This window comes from Cinclus cinclus, chromosome 5 (assembly GCF_963662255.1).
Source record: "Cinclus cinclus chromosome 5, bCinCin1.1, whole genome shotgun sequence".
NCBI classification, from domain to species: Eukaryota; Metazoa; Chordata; class Aves; order Passeriformes; family Cinclidae; genus Cinclus; species Cinclus cinclus.
This window is the reverse complement of record NC_085050.1, coordinates 38,918,015-38,936,835: the sequence shown is the minus strand read 5'-3', so window position 1 is coordinate 38,936,835 and position 18,821 is coordinate 38,918,015. Positions and strand designations below refer to the sequence as shown.

The 18,821-nt window shown below is 41.9% G+C and overlaps 1 protein-coding gene across 1 annotated transcript in view; it reads left to right on the top strand.

Moving 5' to 3' along the window:
• The first annotated feature begins 2,398 nt into the window (after window positions 1-2,398).
• Window positions 2,399-18,821, top strand: part of CPE (carboxypeptidase E) — a 54,704-nt gene continuing 38,281 nt past the window's right edge. Inside the window, 2 exon segments of the mRNA XM_062492859.1 lie at window positions 2,399-3,424; window positions 3,427-3,807. Coding sequence (XP_062348843.1) covers window positions 3,064-3,424; window positions 3,427-3,807 — 742 coding nt within the window. The 5' untranslated portion in view covers window positions 2,399-3,063.

Sequence of the window (18,821 nt, the reverse complement as noted above, 5' to 3'; positions counted from 1 at the left end):
TAATCACCTTCTCAAGGTGTTGGAAAAACCTCAACTTCCTATATTTCAACCCTGTTTTGCAAGTTTATCCAAGAAATAGAGCCACTGAGTTGTGCAAGATATTTTCAAGGTTGGTAATAGATCAAGCTTATGTCTTGAAGACACAGCTTCAAGTGACCACAGCTGTCAGGTGTAGTTTATGGGAATATAATCAGCACTCTGATAAGTTTTGTACAATCTTCTTACAGTTACAGTTATCTCTATCTCCTTGCCTGGTTTGTCAGCACTGAGGTCAACAGTTCTCTCTTTTAAGTTGATTGCAGTTATTTTATTTGAGTATTATAACTTCTTCCCAAATATAAACCAGAGAAGTTTAGAGTTTCCATGGTGTACATATTAGCAGTAGTTTGTTATTAATAACATAAATATCTGTCTCTCCATCACAGTGGGGTTTTAGGACTTCTGATGTTCCATATATACTTCAGTTGTTTGTAATGGCCAAAGATTTAGGGTTATCTTTTTGAATAATAAAAGGAAACAGTTGCCTTAGCCTTTTTGTCTTACCCCACAAATTAAAAAAAAAAAATGTGCAAAGACTTGTAAGTCTTGCAGGCAAAATTCTGTGCGTGTGAGGTTTTTTTGGAAAATACATGCTTCCTGATGAATAATGATTTGCTGAAAAAGACAGATTCAGGCAAGTCAAAAGTATTGGAAAATTTGAATCAGCAAATTCTCTTTGGCCAAAGGAATGAAGTAATCTGTAAATATATATGAGTGTTATATGTATGTTTTGTGTACATGTAGATTTGTCTAGAAATAAGTACTTTTGGAAATGTTAATGGATTTCTTTTGTAAATACCAAGTTGTTTAGGCTGTGTCTGTTGGCAATATATGACTTACTATTTCTGCACCATATTCAGATATAAGAGACAGGTAAAGCAGATTTAAAATCTGCTGATCAGGTTTCCTGGAGCACTTCTGCTCTAGTCACTGCTCTCCTTAGTATTAATCAGCTTACAAGGCCATGCCCAGGTGCCTGGTTTTGTTTATAAGCTGGGAATGCCCTTGGGGTTGGAGCATTCCTCTGAGACTAAGGCAAGTGCCAAAATGTTTTCCATATTGCAAGGAAATTTGGCCTTTGAAGATAATCATCATTTATGGAAATCATTTATGGAAAATAGGAGGAAGGATTAGTTACAAAGGAAGACATCAATTTATTCCTCCTACTCAGTTCTGCCTATGCTCCTATGCTGTCTGAGAATTTAAACATTGTTTTTTAATCCCTTATTAAAAATAAATCAGTGTATGTGAGCTCAAATATTTGATAGTATATAAGCCACCCTGCTTTACACAAGATATGCATGTGTTTTTATAAGTACACATGGTCTTAAGTTTTTTAAGAGTGAGGGTGGATAAGTATGAAAACAGAAGTAAATCCATTCAGATCTAGGTGTGAGATTACTTTTGTGTAGTGGAATAATAATTCACTGCTTGAGGATATGAAAATAGATGATTTCCCAGCCTACTTGTATCTTTTAGTGATGTATTTTGGTCAATTAAATTAGAAGAGAAGCCAATGACAGATGCTACAAAGAACAAAAGGAAGGCTTTTTGGAATCAGAAAGTTCTCCTGGAAAATGACAATGTAATCAGCATCATCAGATTTGTTTATTTTGTATATTGAGTGCAAGGAAAAGTGATGAAGAGAACAAGGAAAATTTATCCTGTGATGAGTGCAGCCAATACTGCTAAAAAATGTGAATCTTTTGAATGTCAGGTCAGCTGCCGTTACTTGCAGTTCCATTTGGAGCACTAAGAGAGCTGCACATGTTGCACATAGTTCCAAAGCAGTGTGATGTCTTAAACAAATTTCTTTAACGTAGTCTAATTTATGCTGTTAGGAAGGGGAGAAGTCAGAGAGAGAGAGAGCCTTTTTGTGACCCTAAATTCAAACAGTGATCTTGGTCAGAGAAAACACCATATCAAGGAGTCTCTCTAAGTCCAAGTCTTTGCGAAACAGTGCCAATGAGTGTTGTGATAACCTCAGAGCTAATGGGACATGCTATGCCAGGCATCTCCAAAAGTTTTCTAGCAGTAAGAATGAAGAGTTGAAGGCTCCAAAGGTGCCTTTGCATGTGGTTGCCTACTTGTAAGCCTGGAATTAAACTGGGCAGGGCAGCTTCTGAACCCAGTTGGCTTTGAAAGATGGTGAGATCTGGAAGGACTGAACTTTGGTTCTTGCTATGAAGAAACACATCAAATAATTCAGGACTGACATTCAGGGTCCTGGAAGGTAACAAGTATAAGTAACAAATATAGGTAAATAGAGACAGATATTCAAGTATTTATGTACAGTAGTTGTACATTCAGGTCTGTGTTTCAGATACTGGATCACTTCCTGAGCTGGAACATGACCAAAGGTAAGCGAAAACATTCTCCTAGAAGAGGTTGTGTCAATTAGCACCTTATTTGAAGTGGACACCCACAATTTTGGAAAATACCCATAATATCACCAAAGATTATGAAAATATCTTCCTGAAAATTGATTCAGTATTAATTGGTGATCGAGGGAGGTGTTATACAGGCTTACCCTTTCAATTCAGAAGGTCAGAATAAACATGCCTTAAATTATTGAGGACAAAATTCTGCTTGTAGAAGGATTAATTGAATGTGTACTATCCAAAATTTTGAATCTCTAAAATTTTCCAGCATTCGTGTCCTAAAAAAAAAAAAAAAGAAAAAAAAAAAGAAATATAATCGAGCAAGCAAAAAACCGCTAAAGGCCAAAACAACAACCTGAAATGGAAGTTGCTCTTTAGCATTTAGCCTTTTGCTTCTAGAGCTCGTCCTTTACAGGCTGTTTCAACATAATCTGAACAGTTATGCCTATGAAGACAAGTTGAAAAGAAGTCCTGTACTATCTGCAGTCTAGAAAAAACAGATGAATGTGATATAGTAAATAGTTCTTCACAAGAGCATTTTTTTTTACTGGACTGGGCCGTGCTCTCTTTAGTTCTGTCAGTATCAGAAACTAAGTCTTGCTTTATCCTTTCCTTTTCGTGATGCAGCAAAGATGCCTTATAAATGAGGAGCAAAGCGACCTTGCAGATGACGGTTTGTAATTCTCCATGTCAATCAAATGCATTTGTGTTGCCCTGCAATAGCACTGAATCATTCATGGACCATTCTGTTACTTCAGGTTTGTGGCAGTGGGTTAACCCTCTGGGACCGCATAAAATGATGAGGCGGTGCGGAAAACACGCACCAGGATTCTCTCAGCGGTTTTTTTGTTTTGTTTTTTGGTTTTTTTTTTTAATTTTCTTTCCGCATCTGGTTGATGACAACAGCTTGAGCGGCTTTCGCCCGCATCGTGCGGTCGCTCCGCCCGCCCTCCGCGGGAGCGCTGGGGACGCGGATCGGGGCGGAGCGCCGGGTCCCGCCCCGCCGCCCCCCGGCTCCCCCCGCTCCTCGCTTCCCTCCCTCGCTCCCTCCCTCGCTCGCTCCCTCGCTGGGTGCCGCCGGCGCTGGCGGAGCAGCAGGCGGGCGGGATGGCGGCGCGGGTGCTGCTGCTGGCGGTGTGCGCGGTGCTCGCTGCCTGCCGGGCCGCGGCAGAGCCGCAGGCGGGGGCCGCCAGCCGGCGGCGGCGGCTGAGCGCCGAGGAGGGCATCTCCTTCGAGTACCACCGCTACGCCGAGCTGCGGGAGGCGCTGGTGGCCGTGTGGCTGCAGTGCCCCGCCATCAGCAGGATCTACACGGTGGGGCGCAGCGCCGAGGGCCGGGAGCTCCTGGTCATCGAGATCTCGGACCGGCCCGGCGAGCACGAGCCCGGTAAGGGAGGGGAGGCGCCGCCCGCACCTGTGCGCAGGTAACGGCGGCGGCGCGGCCGCCGCGGGCGCTGTCCCCGGAACGCTCGCTGCGGCACCGCCACCGGCTGTCGGCGATCGTCCGCAGCCGGCGCCGAGCGGCTTTGTGCCGCTGCCGCTGGATTTAGCGCCCGTTGCAGCAAGAAGTGCCCGGATTCCCCGTAGAAATGTCCGGGGCGGGCGCCCGGCGCGGGTTCGCTGGCAGGGCGGGCGCTTGGCCGCCGTTCCCCGCACGAACCGCGGCGCCCGGGAGCGGCGTGAGGCAGCAGCGTGCCCGCGGGAGCGGCGTGCCCCGGGCCGGGCTGGCCCCGGGCATGTGTCACCCACGGGTGCCGCGGCTCGCTGCGGGCGCCGGCACGGGTGACTCGGGATACGTGGTTGCGCGTACTTGGAGTTTGGGACGTCTTTATCGAAGGGAACGGGATTGATGCCGTGCGCTTGTATTACGCCTACCATTGTGCCCGTGTCATTGGTTCCGCTTTTGGAATCGATAGTGTCGCTGATGTCTGGATGTGAAAGGGCTTGTCCGTGAAAGCTGCTCGGTACCTTCGGCCCGGCCATCAACCTCCTGCAGTCATGTCCCCACATTTCCCTCACGGGGTTACAGCACAATCACAGGTCTGGAAGTCCGTGGCTTTTAGGTGGAGGTGTGGCTTCTGTGGCTCTCCGGGGATTTGGCCAATACAATTAGTGCTTAATATGCTGCTTTATGACCTGAATATAACCTGGCTTTGTATCCTCAAGAGACTTAAATGTTGGGGCTACAGATAGAACTTGGAGGTTGTAGGATCTTGGACGTAAGGCGGATGTAAGAGGAAGGCAGGGTAGGAAAGCATTGTCCTGGAATGAAAAAAATGTAGGGAATGCACTGAAATTTGAAAAATTTCTTTGTGGTGTGTTGCCATCTTGATTAGAGGGGGTGAGGATCCTGAGGCTAAGAATGAATCTATTGCTGCTGTGTACTTTGCACACTAGAATGATAAGAGTTATTACTGGGATTTTGCTCAGGGAATAGTCGCTATAGCTCATTTGTGTGGCTGTTGTGTCAAGCCAGCTGGAAGGGACAAAAAGAAAAGCATGCTGTGCAGTCTGAGATGGGGCTGTGCCCCTTCCTGGAGACACGCTTCTCTTGGTGTCCATGATGTGGGAAAGGGTTTGTCATTGGGCCCAAGCTAAAGGGAATCCAGCAGTATATGAATAACAAACTGTAAAAAAGGAAAATTCCCGTGGACTGCATCCACATACAAGCTGTAGACAGTGTCAAACCTGGAACGTGCTGGGCCCCTTACTAAGGGAGCCCTATAGACAAAAATGCCACATGTTGCAATGTCCAAATCACGTGCCAGGGAATGTGATGAGTCCTGGCAATCTTTAGTGGTGGATGCTGAAAATGCTGGTTTTTGAAGGGGATTAACCAGGGTTTGAACCAGAGCAAATTCATTGTTTTATTTCAATCCTCACTTTCATTCTGTGAGGTTCTGAACAATTCTCAGAAAGCAGAGAACTACTCCTCTCTGCAGTGGCACATGGGAGAAACTCGGCATCATTTTTGGGAAGGGCAGCAAGGCAAGACCTCATGCAGTTACACTTGTGCTCCTTAGAAAGAATTGTAAAAACATTGATACCACCCCCGCTTCTCTATTAAGAGCCTAAGCGCCTATATATTGTGCCAGTGGTTGCATTAGAGGTGTTTTCTTCTCAAAAATGTGCCCTTTCTTCTACTGTGTATAAAAGGTAGCACTGTTTATTTTTCTATGGGAGCATTTTTAAGCTGTGCAGTAAAAGAAGTGGAGCCTTGTACCAGCCTTGGCAGGAAATGTGAGGCTGAGTCTGCATATACCTGAAGGGAGAACCCTGCTCGTTCTGAGCATCCATGCTTGATTCCCAGGGCAACATCCATAATAAGGATATTTTGTGTGGTAAAACTTGCAGGATCAGAATCTGATTCGTCATCATCTATTATTATTAAAAAATGATGGAATCAAAGACACACATATATACATACATATAGTCACTTTTCATTTTTCCCAGACAGCCAAAAAACGGTGAGATCTGAACATAATCTATTCCTGCAATATATCCTGAGTATCACAGGGTTTATTTTGTAAATATAGGGAAGCATGAACAGAATATATGCTGTGGTTCATCGATTTATAGTGTGTAGACAGCTCATGCTTCTAGAAGGCTGATGAGTACACAGGGATGGTACTGGAATCATCTAGTGAACAGCTGTGAGACAAAAAAATGTTTTTGTTCACTTAGTGAGCAAGTTGATGACAAAACAGAGCAGGAAAGTGTCAGCAGAGCATCAGTAGAGACTCTTTGTACTGAGTAAAGAGGCTTTGTACTGAGTAAATCAAATACTGCCTATACATGCAACCATTGCATAATCACGTGTATTGCATGGCTGTGTAGCATTGTGTGAATGCATCTGATTGTATGCAAGCATACCAATCCACTTCAATTTTAGAGTATCAGCTATTTCTGAAAATTAATTTGAAATTTATGTGCAATTTTTGAAAAAAATGCTTGAGAGAAAGAGAAAAACTTCAGAAATGTGCTTTAACCTCCAAGGCAACTGGAAAAAATCCTCAGTCAATGAAGAAACTGGAACTAATTATAAAGGCCTCATTTTTTCCTGGGGAAATATTCATTAGGAGGATTTTCTCAAAGTCCTCATACTGCACTGGGAGTCAGAATGACTTCGTATGAGCCAGTCTGGTTTCTTGCATAATCATACCAAGTGTCTTTGCAAATCTTGGAAACCCAAATGAGTCACTTGGGCGCTGTGAGCTGAGCCTTCAGTGAGCTCTTCCTGGGGACATGATAAATGCCAGAAGTGTCAGACTGCCTAAAGTTTCTAATGCTACATTAAACACTTAGAGAATGTGCTGCCTTTCTGCAAACTTGACCACAACACTACCTGTGCTTCAACTGTGCCTCATGCCAAATAGCATTTGGGCTAATATTTGTAATTTTGTGGTGGGGTTTATTTGTTAGGGTTTTTTCTTGTGTTTTTTTTTAAATGTTTGTTTGAACTTTTATCATGGCAACAATTCCTTTAGGCTGATACTGCACTTGTATGGGAGATCAGAGCCTGCAATCACTGATGAAACTGAAATCCGTGAATAAGGAAAAAACACAACCCGAGGATGAAGATATTTAAACTTTATCAAGTTTTATACCAAGGCAGAAAACCTCAATTTGAATCCCTGAGGACGGAGCAGTGAAGGCAGAGGAAGACTTGAATGAGACTGTGTCAGTGGTTCCGTGTAGAAGGTGTTGCATGAATGTAGACTGGAAGCTATCAAAATGTTTTGGAGTAGCTTTGATAACATGAGAAAATACAGCTTTGTCCCTGTGTTCACCAAATATTGGCGAAGTTGACAGAAGGCAAGGTCCGATAAAAGGAGGAGAAAGTCTGTGGGAAGTTAGTGGACCAAGGGAAAACAGGACATTTCATGGTAAAGCACAGATTCTTTTTTATTTTTCTGGGACAAACTAAGCAATGCTTTGCCTTAGTTCACCTGCAGGAGAATACCAACTACTCCTGAGAGAGGAAATTAGCTCTTGCTGTGGTTGTCTGATGTTCTGTTGAACAGAATGCTCATGTTTTTGTTCATCCTTTTCTCCACGAGCGTCTTTAAAAATTCTTCAAATAGAAGGAAATTGTTAATTTGCAGTTGAGCAAGACAACTGATTTTCTAGAAAATGACACAGTTTGAAGTTTCAAACAACAAAGCATCATGAAGTGGTGAGGCAGGAGCACACCGTGTGTGAACTGAGCAGTCAGCTGTGACTTGGAACATTTGCAGGGTCCTGTGGGTGTGACTTCAGTCAGTTTTCTGAGGTGCAGCTCAGCTACAGTAATCCTTGGACCCATCACTTTATCAAAGACTCCACTTGGCAGGGCCAGGAAATGAGTTGGGTTGGTCACTGCTGGCACTGAGCCTAAATAAGCTTCTAGGCTTCCCAAATTGCTGCTCCTGTACTAGCCCCTCCAGTGCCCCCAGATGTGAGGCTCTTAGTTTCTCACACCCCAGTCATGCACTGCCAGAACCATTTCCTCCTACAAAAAAATAATTAGAGGGTGACAAAGAGAGAAGTGAAAATCATGGCTCTCTGTTGATGAATGGAGAAATCCAAAATCCGTCTGCTAATACAAACGGGTTTTTATTCTCTCAGTGAAGTGCTCCCATATTCAGCTGTGCCACCAGCCGTGTGAGCTGGTACTTTCAGTGGTAAGTTGCAATAAGTAAAGCTGATGAATTTACAGGGAGAAAAATTGTTTCTCATAATGTCTTTGTCAATGTTGCACAAAACTAATTTCAAAATATTTATTGTTGTATTGTAATCTAAATGACTCTGCATCCATTTAAGAGAACCATGAGCAAGTGCTGCTCTTTTTCGAAAGAGAGAGCAAGAATAAGAACAAGCAAATGTGTAGGAGGCTGCTGAGGTTTCAACCCAGCATGGGCAGTAATCAGCTGTGCTGCTGCCTGAGTGGGGAGACCACTAGATACCACCTGTGGGTCTTATGGGCTGCCCTGCTTCAGATGAGTGGGTGCTGGAATTGGTGGCAGGGTGATGTCAGAAAGCGCACAGCTCGTCCCTTGGTTATGGTGATGTTTTCAGAAACAGCTGTTCTAACCTCATTATCAACAGTTCATCGCACTTGATTTTCTGAATCTTTCTTTTCCTTGCACTTCAAATCTGCACATAAAAATCTTATGGGCTCTTTGATTGGACCTGTTGATCTTTCTCGTATTTGGAAAGCATTAATACAAATTGCATATGGCAAGAGCTTGTTATTGAATCTAGATATTAGAGAGGCAAACCTAATTTGTGTGCTTGAGGTTTAAGCGAGCACCAGTTTTTATCAAGGGCCACTCATGTAGTGTTCCCTTTTTGAAGGGAGGTGTTGAAGGGTACAGGGCTGTTACAGGAGTGCACTTTGTTCATTCTTTGTTCATATCCAGCCGTACTGCATAAAGGTAGGGGCTTGTAAATGGGTCAGTGTCAGCAGAGCACTTTGTATCAGGAATACAGGAGATGCTGTGCTGACCGTGTTGTGCTTTCACCTGTTCTGTCAGCTGTGGTTTAGCTGCTGTCTTGGCTTAGGTTTGCAGTCCTCTTTAAAGGTGAGCTGCCGTCCGGGCACCTGCAGCACCACACGAGCAGGAGCAGGGCAGCTGCTGGTGTCTCTATAGGGATGGATAGAAAATGCAGAGTAAAACATGATTGAACTTACTCCTCATGTAGCCTTCTGCATTTGAAATTTTTCTTTCCTTTGTGCCTCAGGGAACAGATTTTCTTTCTGTTCTTTCAGAGCTTGTGAGGATGTTCTGGCTTTCTCATCAAATGCTGTCAGGGATGTGCTACTGACTCCCCTGCTAGGAGTGCAGATCTGGGGCGGGCTGTACCTCCTGCGTTCTACAGAAGGCTGAGAAGCTGTAATTACCGTTCCAGCAAAATCCCTTATGGGTTTTTGTGCCGGTTAGGGTATCCTCCTGAAGTCACCCAGCCAGCATTTGGCCTGGGGTAGTTTCTGGCAGGACGATTTTAGTGCTGCCTGCATTCAGAGTGGGATGTTCTGTGTCCTTCACAGACTGTGTAGGTTGTGCAGGTCTCAGGAGGGCTGTAGAGCAGCATGAAGATGGCTGCATGTACGTGCTGAGTGAATTTTTTAGACTTAGATTTTTCTTCTTTAATTTTATCTTTCTTAAATACTATTTCCTTAATAGTTCTGATTTCATCCTATCTCAGTTCTGGTGTTCAGCTAAAGATAGAGGTGTGGAATACAAAGTGAATGTCTCACAGAACTGGTGCAAATCAGAGAGAGGCAGACACGTTCACAGGTCACATTCACAGCTAGTTGTTAATGCTGTTCACGTTCCCACTGAAGTCAATGGAAATTCCCAGTAAGTGTGGCTAGGCAGCTGTGCTAGGCAGTCTGCAGTATTCTCCACAGATACAATGTCGAGATATTCCAAATCGCTTCGCTGACTGAGGTATTTGAAGACTTCCCTTTTTGTTAGAACATTTTAGAAAGAGTTAATGGAGTCTGTGTGCTACCTGCAGAAACACAGTGGATCCCAGCTACTGCATCTCAGCAGTTTATCTTTTTCTTACTGGAATAACACGCATGTTAAAATGAGTCTTGAGTACTGCAGAATATTCAGGATTTGCTGATCTGACCCCGACTGCTTTTGACAATCTCACTCCTTTTGAAAGAGTCGATTACTTTAATTTCTTTCAAAGGCAAGAGTTGTCATCACCTCCCACGCTTTCAGAATGCCTTAACAGTTCCCAGAGAAAACAGAAGGGGAGCTTGTTTTGTCGTTGTCTTGCCTTAAAGTGATGTTTTATTAGGGTGACAATAATGAGAACTCCAGAGAATTTGTAAGAAGTCTATAAAGCATGGGTATTTCCCAAGATTTTGTGACATGTATTGTTAAAGCCAGTAAGTTGTAGTTGTGTGATTTGTCAAAAGTAAGCTCGTTATTAAAATATTTTAATTTTTTTCAGGAGAAACTGTTTACTATTCTGTAATTTAGTAATCAATATCTTAAGCCTTTAAGTTACATGGAGGGTGAAAAACACAAGAGAGATCTTCTGATTTCAGAATAAACACAAATTTTTGGTTGTAACAGTGGAGTTACTGTTAGGCTCATCTGATAATTTAGTATTAAAACTTGTTAGGCATGAGTTCCGTGTTCATGAAATCTAATTTCTGTTTTCAAAGACGGCATGTGATTTTGAAGCCTACATACTGGGCATGCATATTCATGCTGTCATCTCCCTTTTCCTGGTCAGCAGGAACACCTCTTGGATAGGCTGCAGGCATCTGTTTTCTCTACTGACTGTAAGAGGAGCTAGCATTGGGTAGGATTCTGACTTAGGAACGTATGCAAGAACTTACGGTTAAGATCTGGTGAATCCCAGCCTGAATCATCTTCTAATGTACCTTGTTGTGCTTGATGTTCTATCTTTGCAAAACATACACTTTATGAACCCTGTCTTTGGGTTTTGTTTTTTTTTTTTTCAGCAGATTAATTTATTTAGTTGAGTCCTGATACCTATTTTAATTCATGGTCCTCCTAAAAAAAAAAACAAAAACAAAAAACAACAACAACAACAACAAATCCAAAATATCATGTCACATCATTTTTTGGTCTGCATTTTCTTTTTAAACAAAAGTCTCATGCATATATTAGCATAGAGACTTGCTGTTTTGTTTTCTTGCTTTCTTTTTTTCCCCTCCTGTTGAATTGGGAATTAAACTGTGAAGAAGTGTAGTAACTGAATTCTCTTAAAATTTAGTGGAATCAAAAGAAAGTCAAAACCAACCACAGTATGTACCTTAAGGCTTCTGGGTAAGGTAATTGAAATGATTGCTAGGGTTACAAGGAGCAGAATAAAGGGTGTAAGCTTCATTTTGGAGTAAGGTGCACATCAAAAGCCAGCGCTCAATGAATGCAGCGGGAGTGGGATGTTATACATGAAAGTTATTTTCTGGGATGCTGGGGCTAAATGAAGACTTCAAGGGTCTGCATAGTAAAGAGGTTGGGAAAAAAAAACCTCTTATCAGTAAAACGATGGCAGAATAGGCATGTTTGATCTGCTGTGGGACAGGAAATGGAGCTCTTTTGTTTGCCATACATCAGCTTGTATCATCTCAGGATAAGGGTGAAAGGTGGTGGTGTGCTGGGAATGGGCTAGGAGTTCTGCAGAGCAGCCGTGCTGAAACTGAGCTAGTCCCAGCTTCACATGCTGGGGTTTTGGATTTTGGAACAGAAGTTCTTCCATAGTGTGAAGAAATGACTGTACATGCTGAGGTGCAATAGCTGCCCCTGAATCAATGAAGATGTTGCTTCTCTTGCTGATTTCAGGGGCACTGCTGGGGAAAAGGACACTACACTAAAAGTGAGGTCTTGGTCCATGGTACCTTTCCCTTTAAACGGAGATTTCCTGCAGGGTGCCAGTGCAGTACTAGCTGAATTGGCATTGGTCACACCTTCCTGTCACAGCAGCAGGTATTGTCAAAAGGGCTGTGAGGTTTGGGCCAATATGAAGCCGTATGTTAGAGATGTGTCTGTGTAGCTACAATGAGAGAATCTTGAATCATAAACCCCTGGGCTGGCAGTTCAAAGGCAGTAAACATTTGTTTTTAATTAATTTCCAAAGCGAGACATTTATAAATGCATAAGCTAGTAGCTGCTTCCTGGTACTTGTTCAAACTGAATTATGAGCAGAACCTCACATCCTTGTTTGCTTGCAAATAAAGTCCCATGGAGACAGCTATTTTTTGCATGGAGCTGCACATGGCAGTGGAGTGTGAGCTGCCTGATTTATGATCAAGGATAATGGCTGCAGAGCCTGCCCAAAGCAAGAACAACCTGAAATCCATTTTGAGTACTTATGCTTAGGTATGGATTTGCCTTAAAGCCAAATTAAAAGAGTTGTTTAATCAGGGAAGACATCAGACTTGCCAAAGTTTATTGGACTGTTCTCTTGGCAAAGACATCTTTGCTAGTCTAATGATCTGGTAGATGTCTAGAAAGTATGGCCCAGACGTTTGCCATATTAATTCTCTAAACAAAAGAGAAATCATACAATACTTTGCTATGAGGAATACAGCTAAGAGTTCAAAGACACAAAGAAAGTGAAAGGACAGTGAGACATTTCAAAGGTTGAAACTTTCGGCGTAGTTGTATTTCCCATGCCATCACATTAGAGATACCTGGATAATACACGTGTGAATTACCACATGGTTGTCTCCTGACATTCCTGGCTGTGAAACATTCACTTGAATTTTATTTTTGTGTCACTCAAACTCAGCATCACTGTCCTTTTGTTACACATTGTTGTCCTTCAGTGTTATGAGTGGTGCATTCCTTGCACATTGATCATTCAAAATGAACCTTTTTTTCCTGTGCTAAACCAAATATTTTGCAGCTTTGGCTGCATTTTGGCTTATTGCACAGAAGCACAGTTCTTGAGCTATAAGCAAAATTGGGGTGAGTCTAAGACATAGATACTTTTTAGACACCTGAAAAATGGTACTTTGAAGGAAGCCTTGCGAATATGGTATGCTGACTCTCTGTGTCAGATCTGCACCTGGTAAGACTAGACCATGCTTAAATTTTTTCCTCCCACCCAGCTGCTGATCATCCACAAAGCAAATAAGTCGGTGGGAGTTATTCATCTGAAATTAAGCAGGAGGATTAGAAATCGTGGTAATAATGAATCCTAAATGTTAAAGCCAACTTGCATGTGTACCCTATGAAAAGAAAGCTAACTGTGACTCTGATTTCGTAATAGCCTGCACTTAAGGAATTAGTGTTCCAAGTTTATGCCGTTCTGGATGAAATGTCTTCCTTCTCTTTGGTGACATCATTACATAGAGGGATGGAGAGGAAAAAAAGCTGTGGGGTTAGGGCTGGGCTTTCACATGCTTAAATTCTGAACACTGTGATTGTAAGAAGTTGTTTCATAGAGAGGAAAAGCTGTTTTGTGGTAAAGGATGGATGGCTGCTTTCCTGGCTCTGCTGAGAATTTTTTGTGTTTTTGGGTAAGGACACCCTCTCCCTTTGACCCAGATTCTCCTCTCCATGCCTGGGTTCTCAGCTTCCTTGCTAAGTTTGCATGTGGCTGTGCCATGTACTTGGTGTACAGGTACTTGAGAGACAGCATGTGGTTCAGCATTTGATCTGCCTTTGAGAGGCAGTTCCTACCTGCTTCCTGTCAGATTCTTTCCTAGTAGCAAGTAGCCCAAATATTTTTGTTAACTTAGCTATGCTAATGGACATATGGTGAGGAGTCTTCAAGAATTTCTCTCCCTATTTGCCTGCTGCCGATAGAGTTTTTTCTATTTTGTTTAAAAATCTGCCTTCATAGAAGATAAATATAAAGAAACAACCAATTCCTTTTCTTCTGGTGCTAATAGGGAGAGTCACAACAGAGACATGAATATTTGCAAGGTTTCCACGTGTTGCAATTAAGAGAACAAATCCGTAGTCAAAATAAATATTGCTAACCTTCAGTGAAAATCTTTCAGTACAAATCTTTAGTGGGAAAGCCTATAAATAAACAGAAACAGGGGAGCATCTGTTCCTTTATACTCCATGAAGCAGCTGATAAAAATAAAATGTGTATTATAACAGTAGCCAATACAAAATGAAAAAGTACCTGACAATGGAACACCTCCTGAATAGAGAAGTTTAGGAGCCAAGAAGCTCATCTGACTTGAAAATTGAAGAATTGTCTGAAATAGATGTTGCCATGGAGACAGATAGGATTAGCAGCCTGAGACTGATTTCATTGGTCTGCTGCTAGCACAAGTTGCTTGTTTGAGTAGCATTAATATGTTGTCTCATGCTGCTTTATATGCTGAGACCATCTGGCATTAGTGGTATTTAAAGGTGCAGTTCTGTTAAGGGAGGAGTTGGCCAACATGGTTTGATTTATGTTTGTAAGACAAGCTACTAGAGTTACAGGGTCTTTGAGAAACTGTCTTGTGCACAAAAATATTCTGAAAAATCATAGCTCATACAGAGATGAAGTGGGGCTTTGGGAAGCAGCATGAGGAATTTCAGAAGTTTGCTTTATACTCAGTCAGCACATATTTGAAATGTTCTCTGTGCATTTATACACTTTTTGCATGTTTCTTCAGGTGTGAATGTGAAGGCAGCCACATTTTTTTCAAAAATAAGCCTTTTCACTGAAAAGCTGCTTTGGAACTGTAGCTCCACCACCTTGAACCAATACAAGATATATATTGTGTATTAAGGAAACGTAAGTTGTAGTGTTGCAGTGTTAAATGAAGAAATGAATGTCTAACCAGAGAGTCCCTTTAGCTTACTTCAGAGTCCATGATTTCAAGAAAAAAATACTTTCTTTTAGTTTGACTGCATACCTTCAGAAATGTATTTTTTTAGCAAAGGATTTAATAAGAAAACAGTTTGTAGAGAACTAAGATAAACCTTATCTCTGATCTATTTATATCAATGAATCTTCATCTGCTTGCCTTAATACCACTCTGGAGTGGGAGTTACCTTCCAAAGGAGCTTATATGATAGTGCTGACATGCTTGGATGCTTATAATTTTCCATTGGTTTGTTATTTGATAATTATTATCGTGATACTTATTTATTCTCAGGACTTTCTCCCCAGACAGATATGAATAGTTAAAGATACCAAATAAGAGCCAGAAAATGTTCCCGAGTTTGAGTTCCAGTGTGGAGGTTTTTCTGTAGGCTGGGCATGGCAAGAAAAGTGGCTAGAAGGAAAACTAGCTAGAGGCTTTGTTCCCCTGGTTAGACTTAAAACAGGATGGATTTTGAAGTCAAGTCTCGGTAATTATCCATAAGCTTGATAGGCATTTTTACATTCTCAGCTTACCAGTGTTCTGAAACTGCTGATGGAAAGTATTTCTAGCAGTGTTCTGCAGCAGCGTAACACTGGTCCTCAGGTATTGATGGGATTGATATTTCTTGGATATTGCTGTGAAGTGTGTAGTACAATAATAAAATGAAACAAGGACATGGGGTCTGTTCCACAAATCTTTAAGTTTTAAGCTTTTATTCTGGAGCTCTGACTTTGGTGCCAAAACGAATTCTTCATATAATTTTGCTTCAAGTGCAGGACCCAAGGAATACATTGATGTGGATGTCCTCACTCCTTCAAATAGCTTTAGAATGATTATATTTGATGCTTAATGTTTTTACAGCTTAGTTCTGTTCTAACAAAATGAATGTAGGGCACAGGAAGAAAGCCAAGTAACTTGTATTCCCGGCCCGCTCCCAACCCCCAATTCCTACTTGGCGAGTCAGTTCGCTCCCCGTTCTGTTTGCTTGTTTTAACACTGTCGTTCAGTTCTCTCTGAAACAAAGCTTGGCCGTGGTTTGGGGTGTCAGTTCACCGCAAGACCCTCCTCGTGGTGATGCAGATGTTGCTGCCCAGAGCTGTTTGCTGCTCTTAGCCCTGAGCCGTCTTCCAGCGCTACCTTGTCACGTCTTGTAGCCTCCCGCGCATCTCCCTGCTCCCACAGCGCGTCCAAGGTGTGCCGCACAATTCTGCTGAGTGCAAAAGTATTAAAATCAGCCTGAGAGGCTGTGAAGCTACCCCGGCATGACTGTGGGCGCTTTGGCCTAGATAAACCCACAGGTAATCGCTTTTTATGGGCTCTGTGGGGCCAGGAGTAGCCTTCTCCATCTGTGGGGCAGGATCCGGAGGGAGTGGCCCTGGGGATCCGGGGTGTAAGCCACCTGCACTGCTTGGTGCGGGCTGCTGGTTGGTTTTCAGTTTTATTACTTGTGCTTAAAAACTTAACTTCTGAAGCTGCTGATTTTGGCCAGATGCTGCTTCATTCTTTCACGTTATTTCATTTGTTTCAGTTCTCCAGATACTGCTATTTGACACACAGTATTTATAGTGTAGGAATGAACTTTTGTTTTTTCTCCATTCCATTAATTTCCAGGGATTGAATGCTGCTTCCATTCTTGCTGCATTTCTACAGCATTAAAATGAGCTGATTACAGCTGATTAAGCTATTCACTGAATATTTCAGTGTGAGAAAAGGTGGTAGAATTGAGAAACAATAGCATCTGAAATAGCACCAGTTGTGCTATATAACATTCTGCTGACTTGCAGAGTCTGGTGACTTGACTGTCTGAAACTGAAATGTAGCAATGAGGCTTTCTTATCTGGAGTGTCCAGCTAAATTCTTTAAATTTATTATTAATGTGAAGTGAAAACAACACAGATGAATGTATTGTAGATTTTGTGATATATTTTGCCACTAGCCCTGAAAACTAATTATATGGAAATGTGCTTTTGAAATGACCAGCCATAGATGGCTAATGGCATATTATTCTCAAAATACCACTGCAATAGCACTGTAGATACAACAGATTTATTTTAATAACAGATTTTCTATATTCCCTGGATTACTAAAATATGATCCCATATGATGAGGGCAATTTCAGAAACTTGTAGTTCTAAATAGCTGAATCATCAGAAGGTGGAATGTGTCCTGTATGAAGAATCAATAAAGGGCTCCAAAATGCTTTGTTTAAATATAAGCAGAGCAGCTTTTATGCTTTCTAAGGTTTGTCCCAGGAAAATTGCACCTTTGGCTGGCATTCCAGTGCTGCTCCTCTAATCCCAGTGAAATCACAATATGAAGTCAGTCTGGAGCGCTCAATTATTTGATCTGAAGACTAGAAGAAGATTTAGTGCCCATTTATACCTCTGACTTCCTCCTTGAAGTTGCAGAGAGTATTTGTTGTGCCCCTGCCACAGCTCCCCCTCTGGGGCCTGAGGCAGCAGGGCTTGCACAGCTTGTGACAACCTCTGGTATGGAGTCATTTGATATCTGAGTTGGAGATACTGTCTGGTGCAGTCCAGTCCGTTCTTCATTTTCTCTTCCCTAGCAGCTGACAGGATTAGGATTATCTAAACAAGAAAAAAAGGGTTCTTTAGTGTCCTCTCTAATGTCTTCTGCCCATACCCATTCTGTATGCACTTGCTAACACAGAATGTGGTGTCTCTATGAGTTCCTTATTCACTTGGTATCAAATTTACTTTAAGTAGCTTTAAATATAAGTTACAGATCTCATGTTGTTTTGTTTGTTTTCTCCAGCATGAAACAGATTGATGTGAGGCAGGACATTGAGCATGTTGCTACTAACTAGAGTCAGGAAGAGAGCTGCATGGTGCAAAGGAAAAGCGATCATCCACAGCTGAACAAATTAAAATTCACTTATTGACAGTGCCTGCCATCTGGGAGCACTTCCCAGATTATTTGTGTTAAATATATGAACACTGAGCTAGATAGATTGTACCCTATTGCTGGTATAAAAAACGTAGATCGAAACCTCGGCAAGCTTCCAGTTCTAACTTGGACACATTACACCCTGGAAAGTGGGGAATGGTATGTATATTTTTCTATACAAAGATTAGTTTAAAATATTTTCTTCCTTTCTTTTTGCTGTTATTTCTATCCTTTTTACCCTTTTTTAAAGTTACTGCAGTTGTCTTTTAAAAGCAGGCTCTCAAAATACAGCAGGGGTGCAATAGAGGAGAAGAAAGATAGAGAAGACTAAAAAAATGTGGTTTTGCTACAAATTGTGTAGACTGTTTTCTCCAGCCTTAAAGACTTCATTATAGGGTGTATCAAGATTGTACTGTCTGGAAGGAAGCTGTATCTGTAATGTACAACAAGAACATAGCACATTAGTCAGCAATCTGTTTATAACATTGTGGTTTAGAGCAGAAACCCTTTCTGTAGGAGATTCTCCAGCAGAATCTCAGGAAAATTGAAGCAGCTGTGGCTATAAAAGGAAATGTACATTAAAAAGGCCAGAGAGAAACCACAGATAGAGATCCTCCTCTGTTATTTATATCTCTATCATTAAATGTCCCTTTCAAAGCTTTGAACAGAGATAGAAATCACATTTACATTTAGATACGTAAAAGGAATACACAAATGATGACATCAGTGGTTCAGCAGATGGCGAGATGATTGCTGCAGTCCCTTATGACTTGGGGTCTGTCATTGGAGTTATTGTCCAAGAAACCTCTGAGCAAAAAAGCATGGGATTACAAGAGACAGTAAGTTTATATGGTCCAACCTAGTGTCTAGGAATGGAAGCAAGCAAAAAAAAAACCTGTAATAATTTCACCATTAATACTTGTACAAAAGTACAGGACTGGGGATCAAACTCTTCCCTGCGATTGCTTTCGGTTAGAGATAGGTCTAATTCAGTGCAGACATCCTAATTTTGTGTTACTTTCCCTTTGGTTGCCTTTGTTAGTCTTTGTAGTTTAAAAATACATTGAACTTAATGCAGAATAATTTCTCTCTGTGTTTACTTGGCAAATTGGGTGGCCCTTGTTTAATTTTTGAAGCAGTTTATCAGACATGCATAAGTGCATTTCAAGAAATGTATGTCAAGAGTTGCTTCTTCCAGCTTT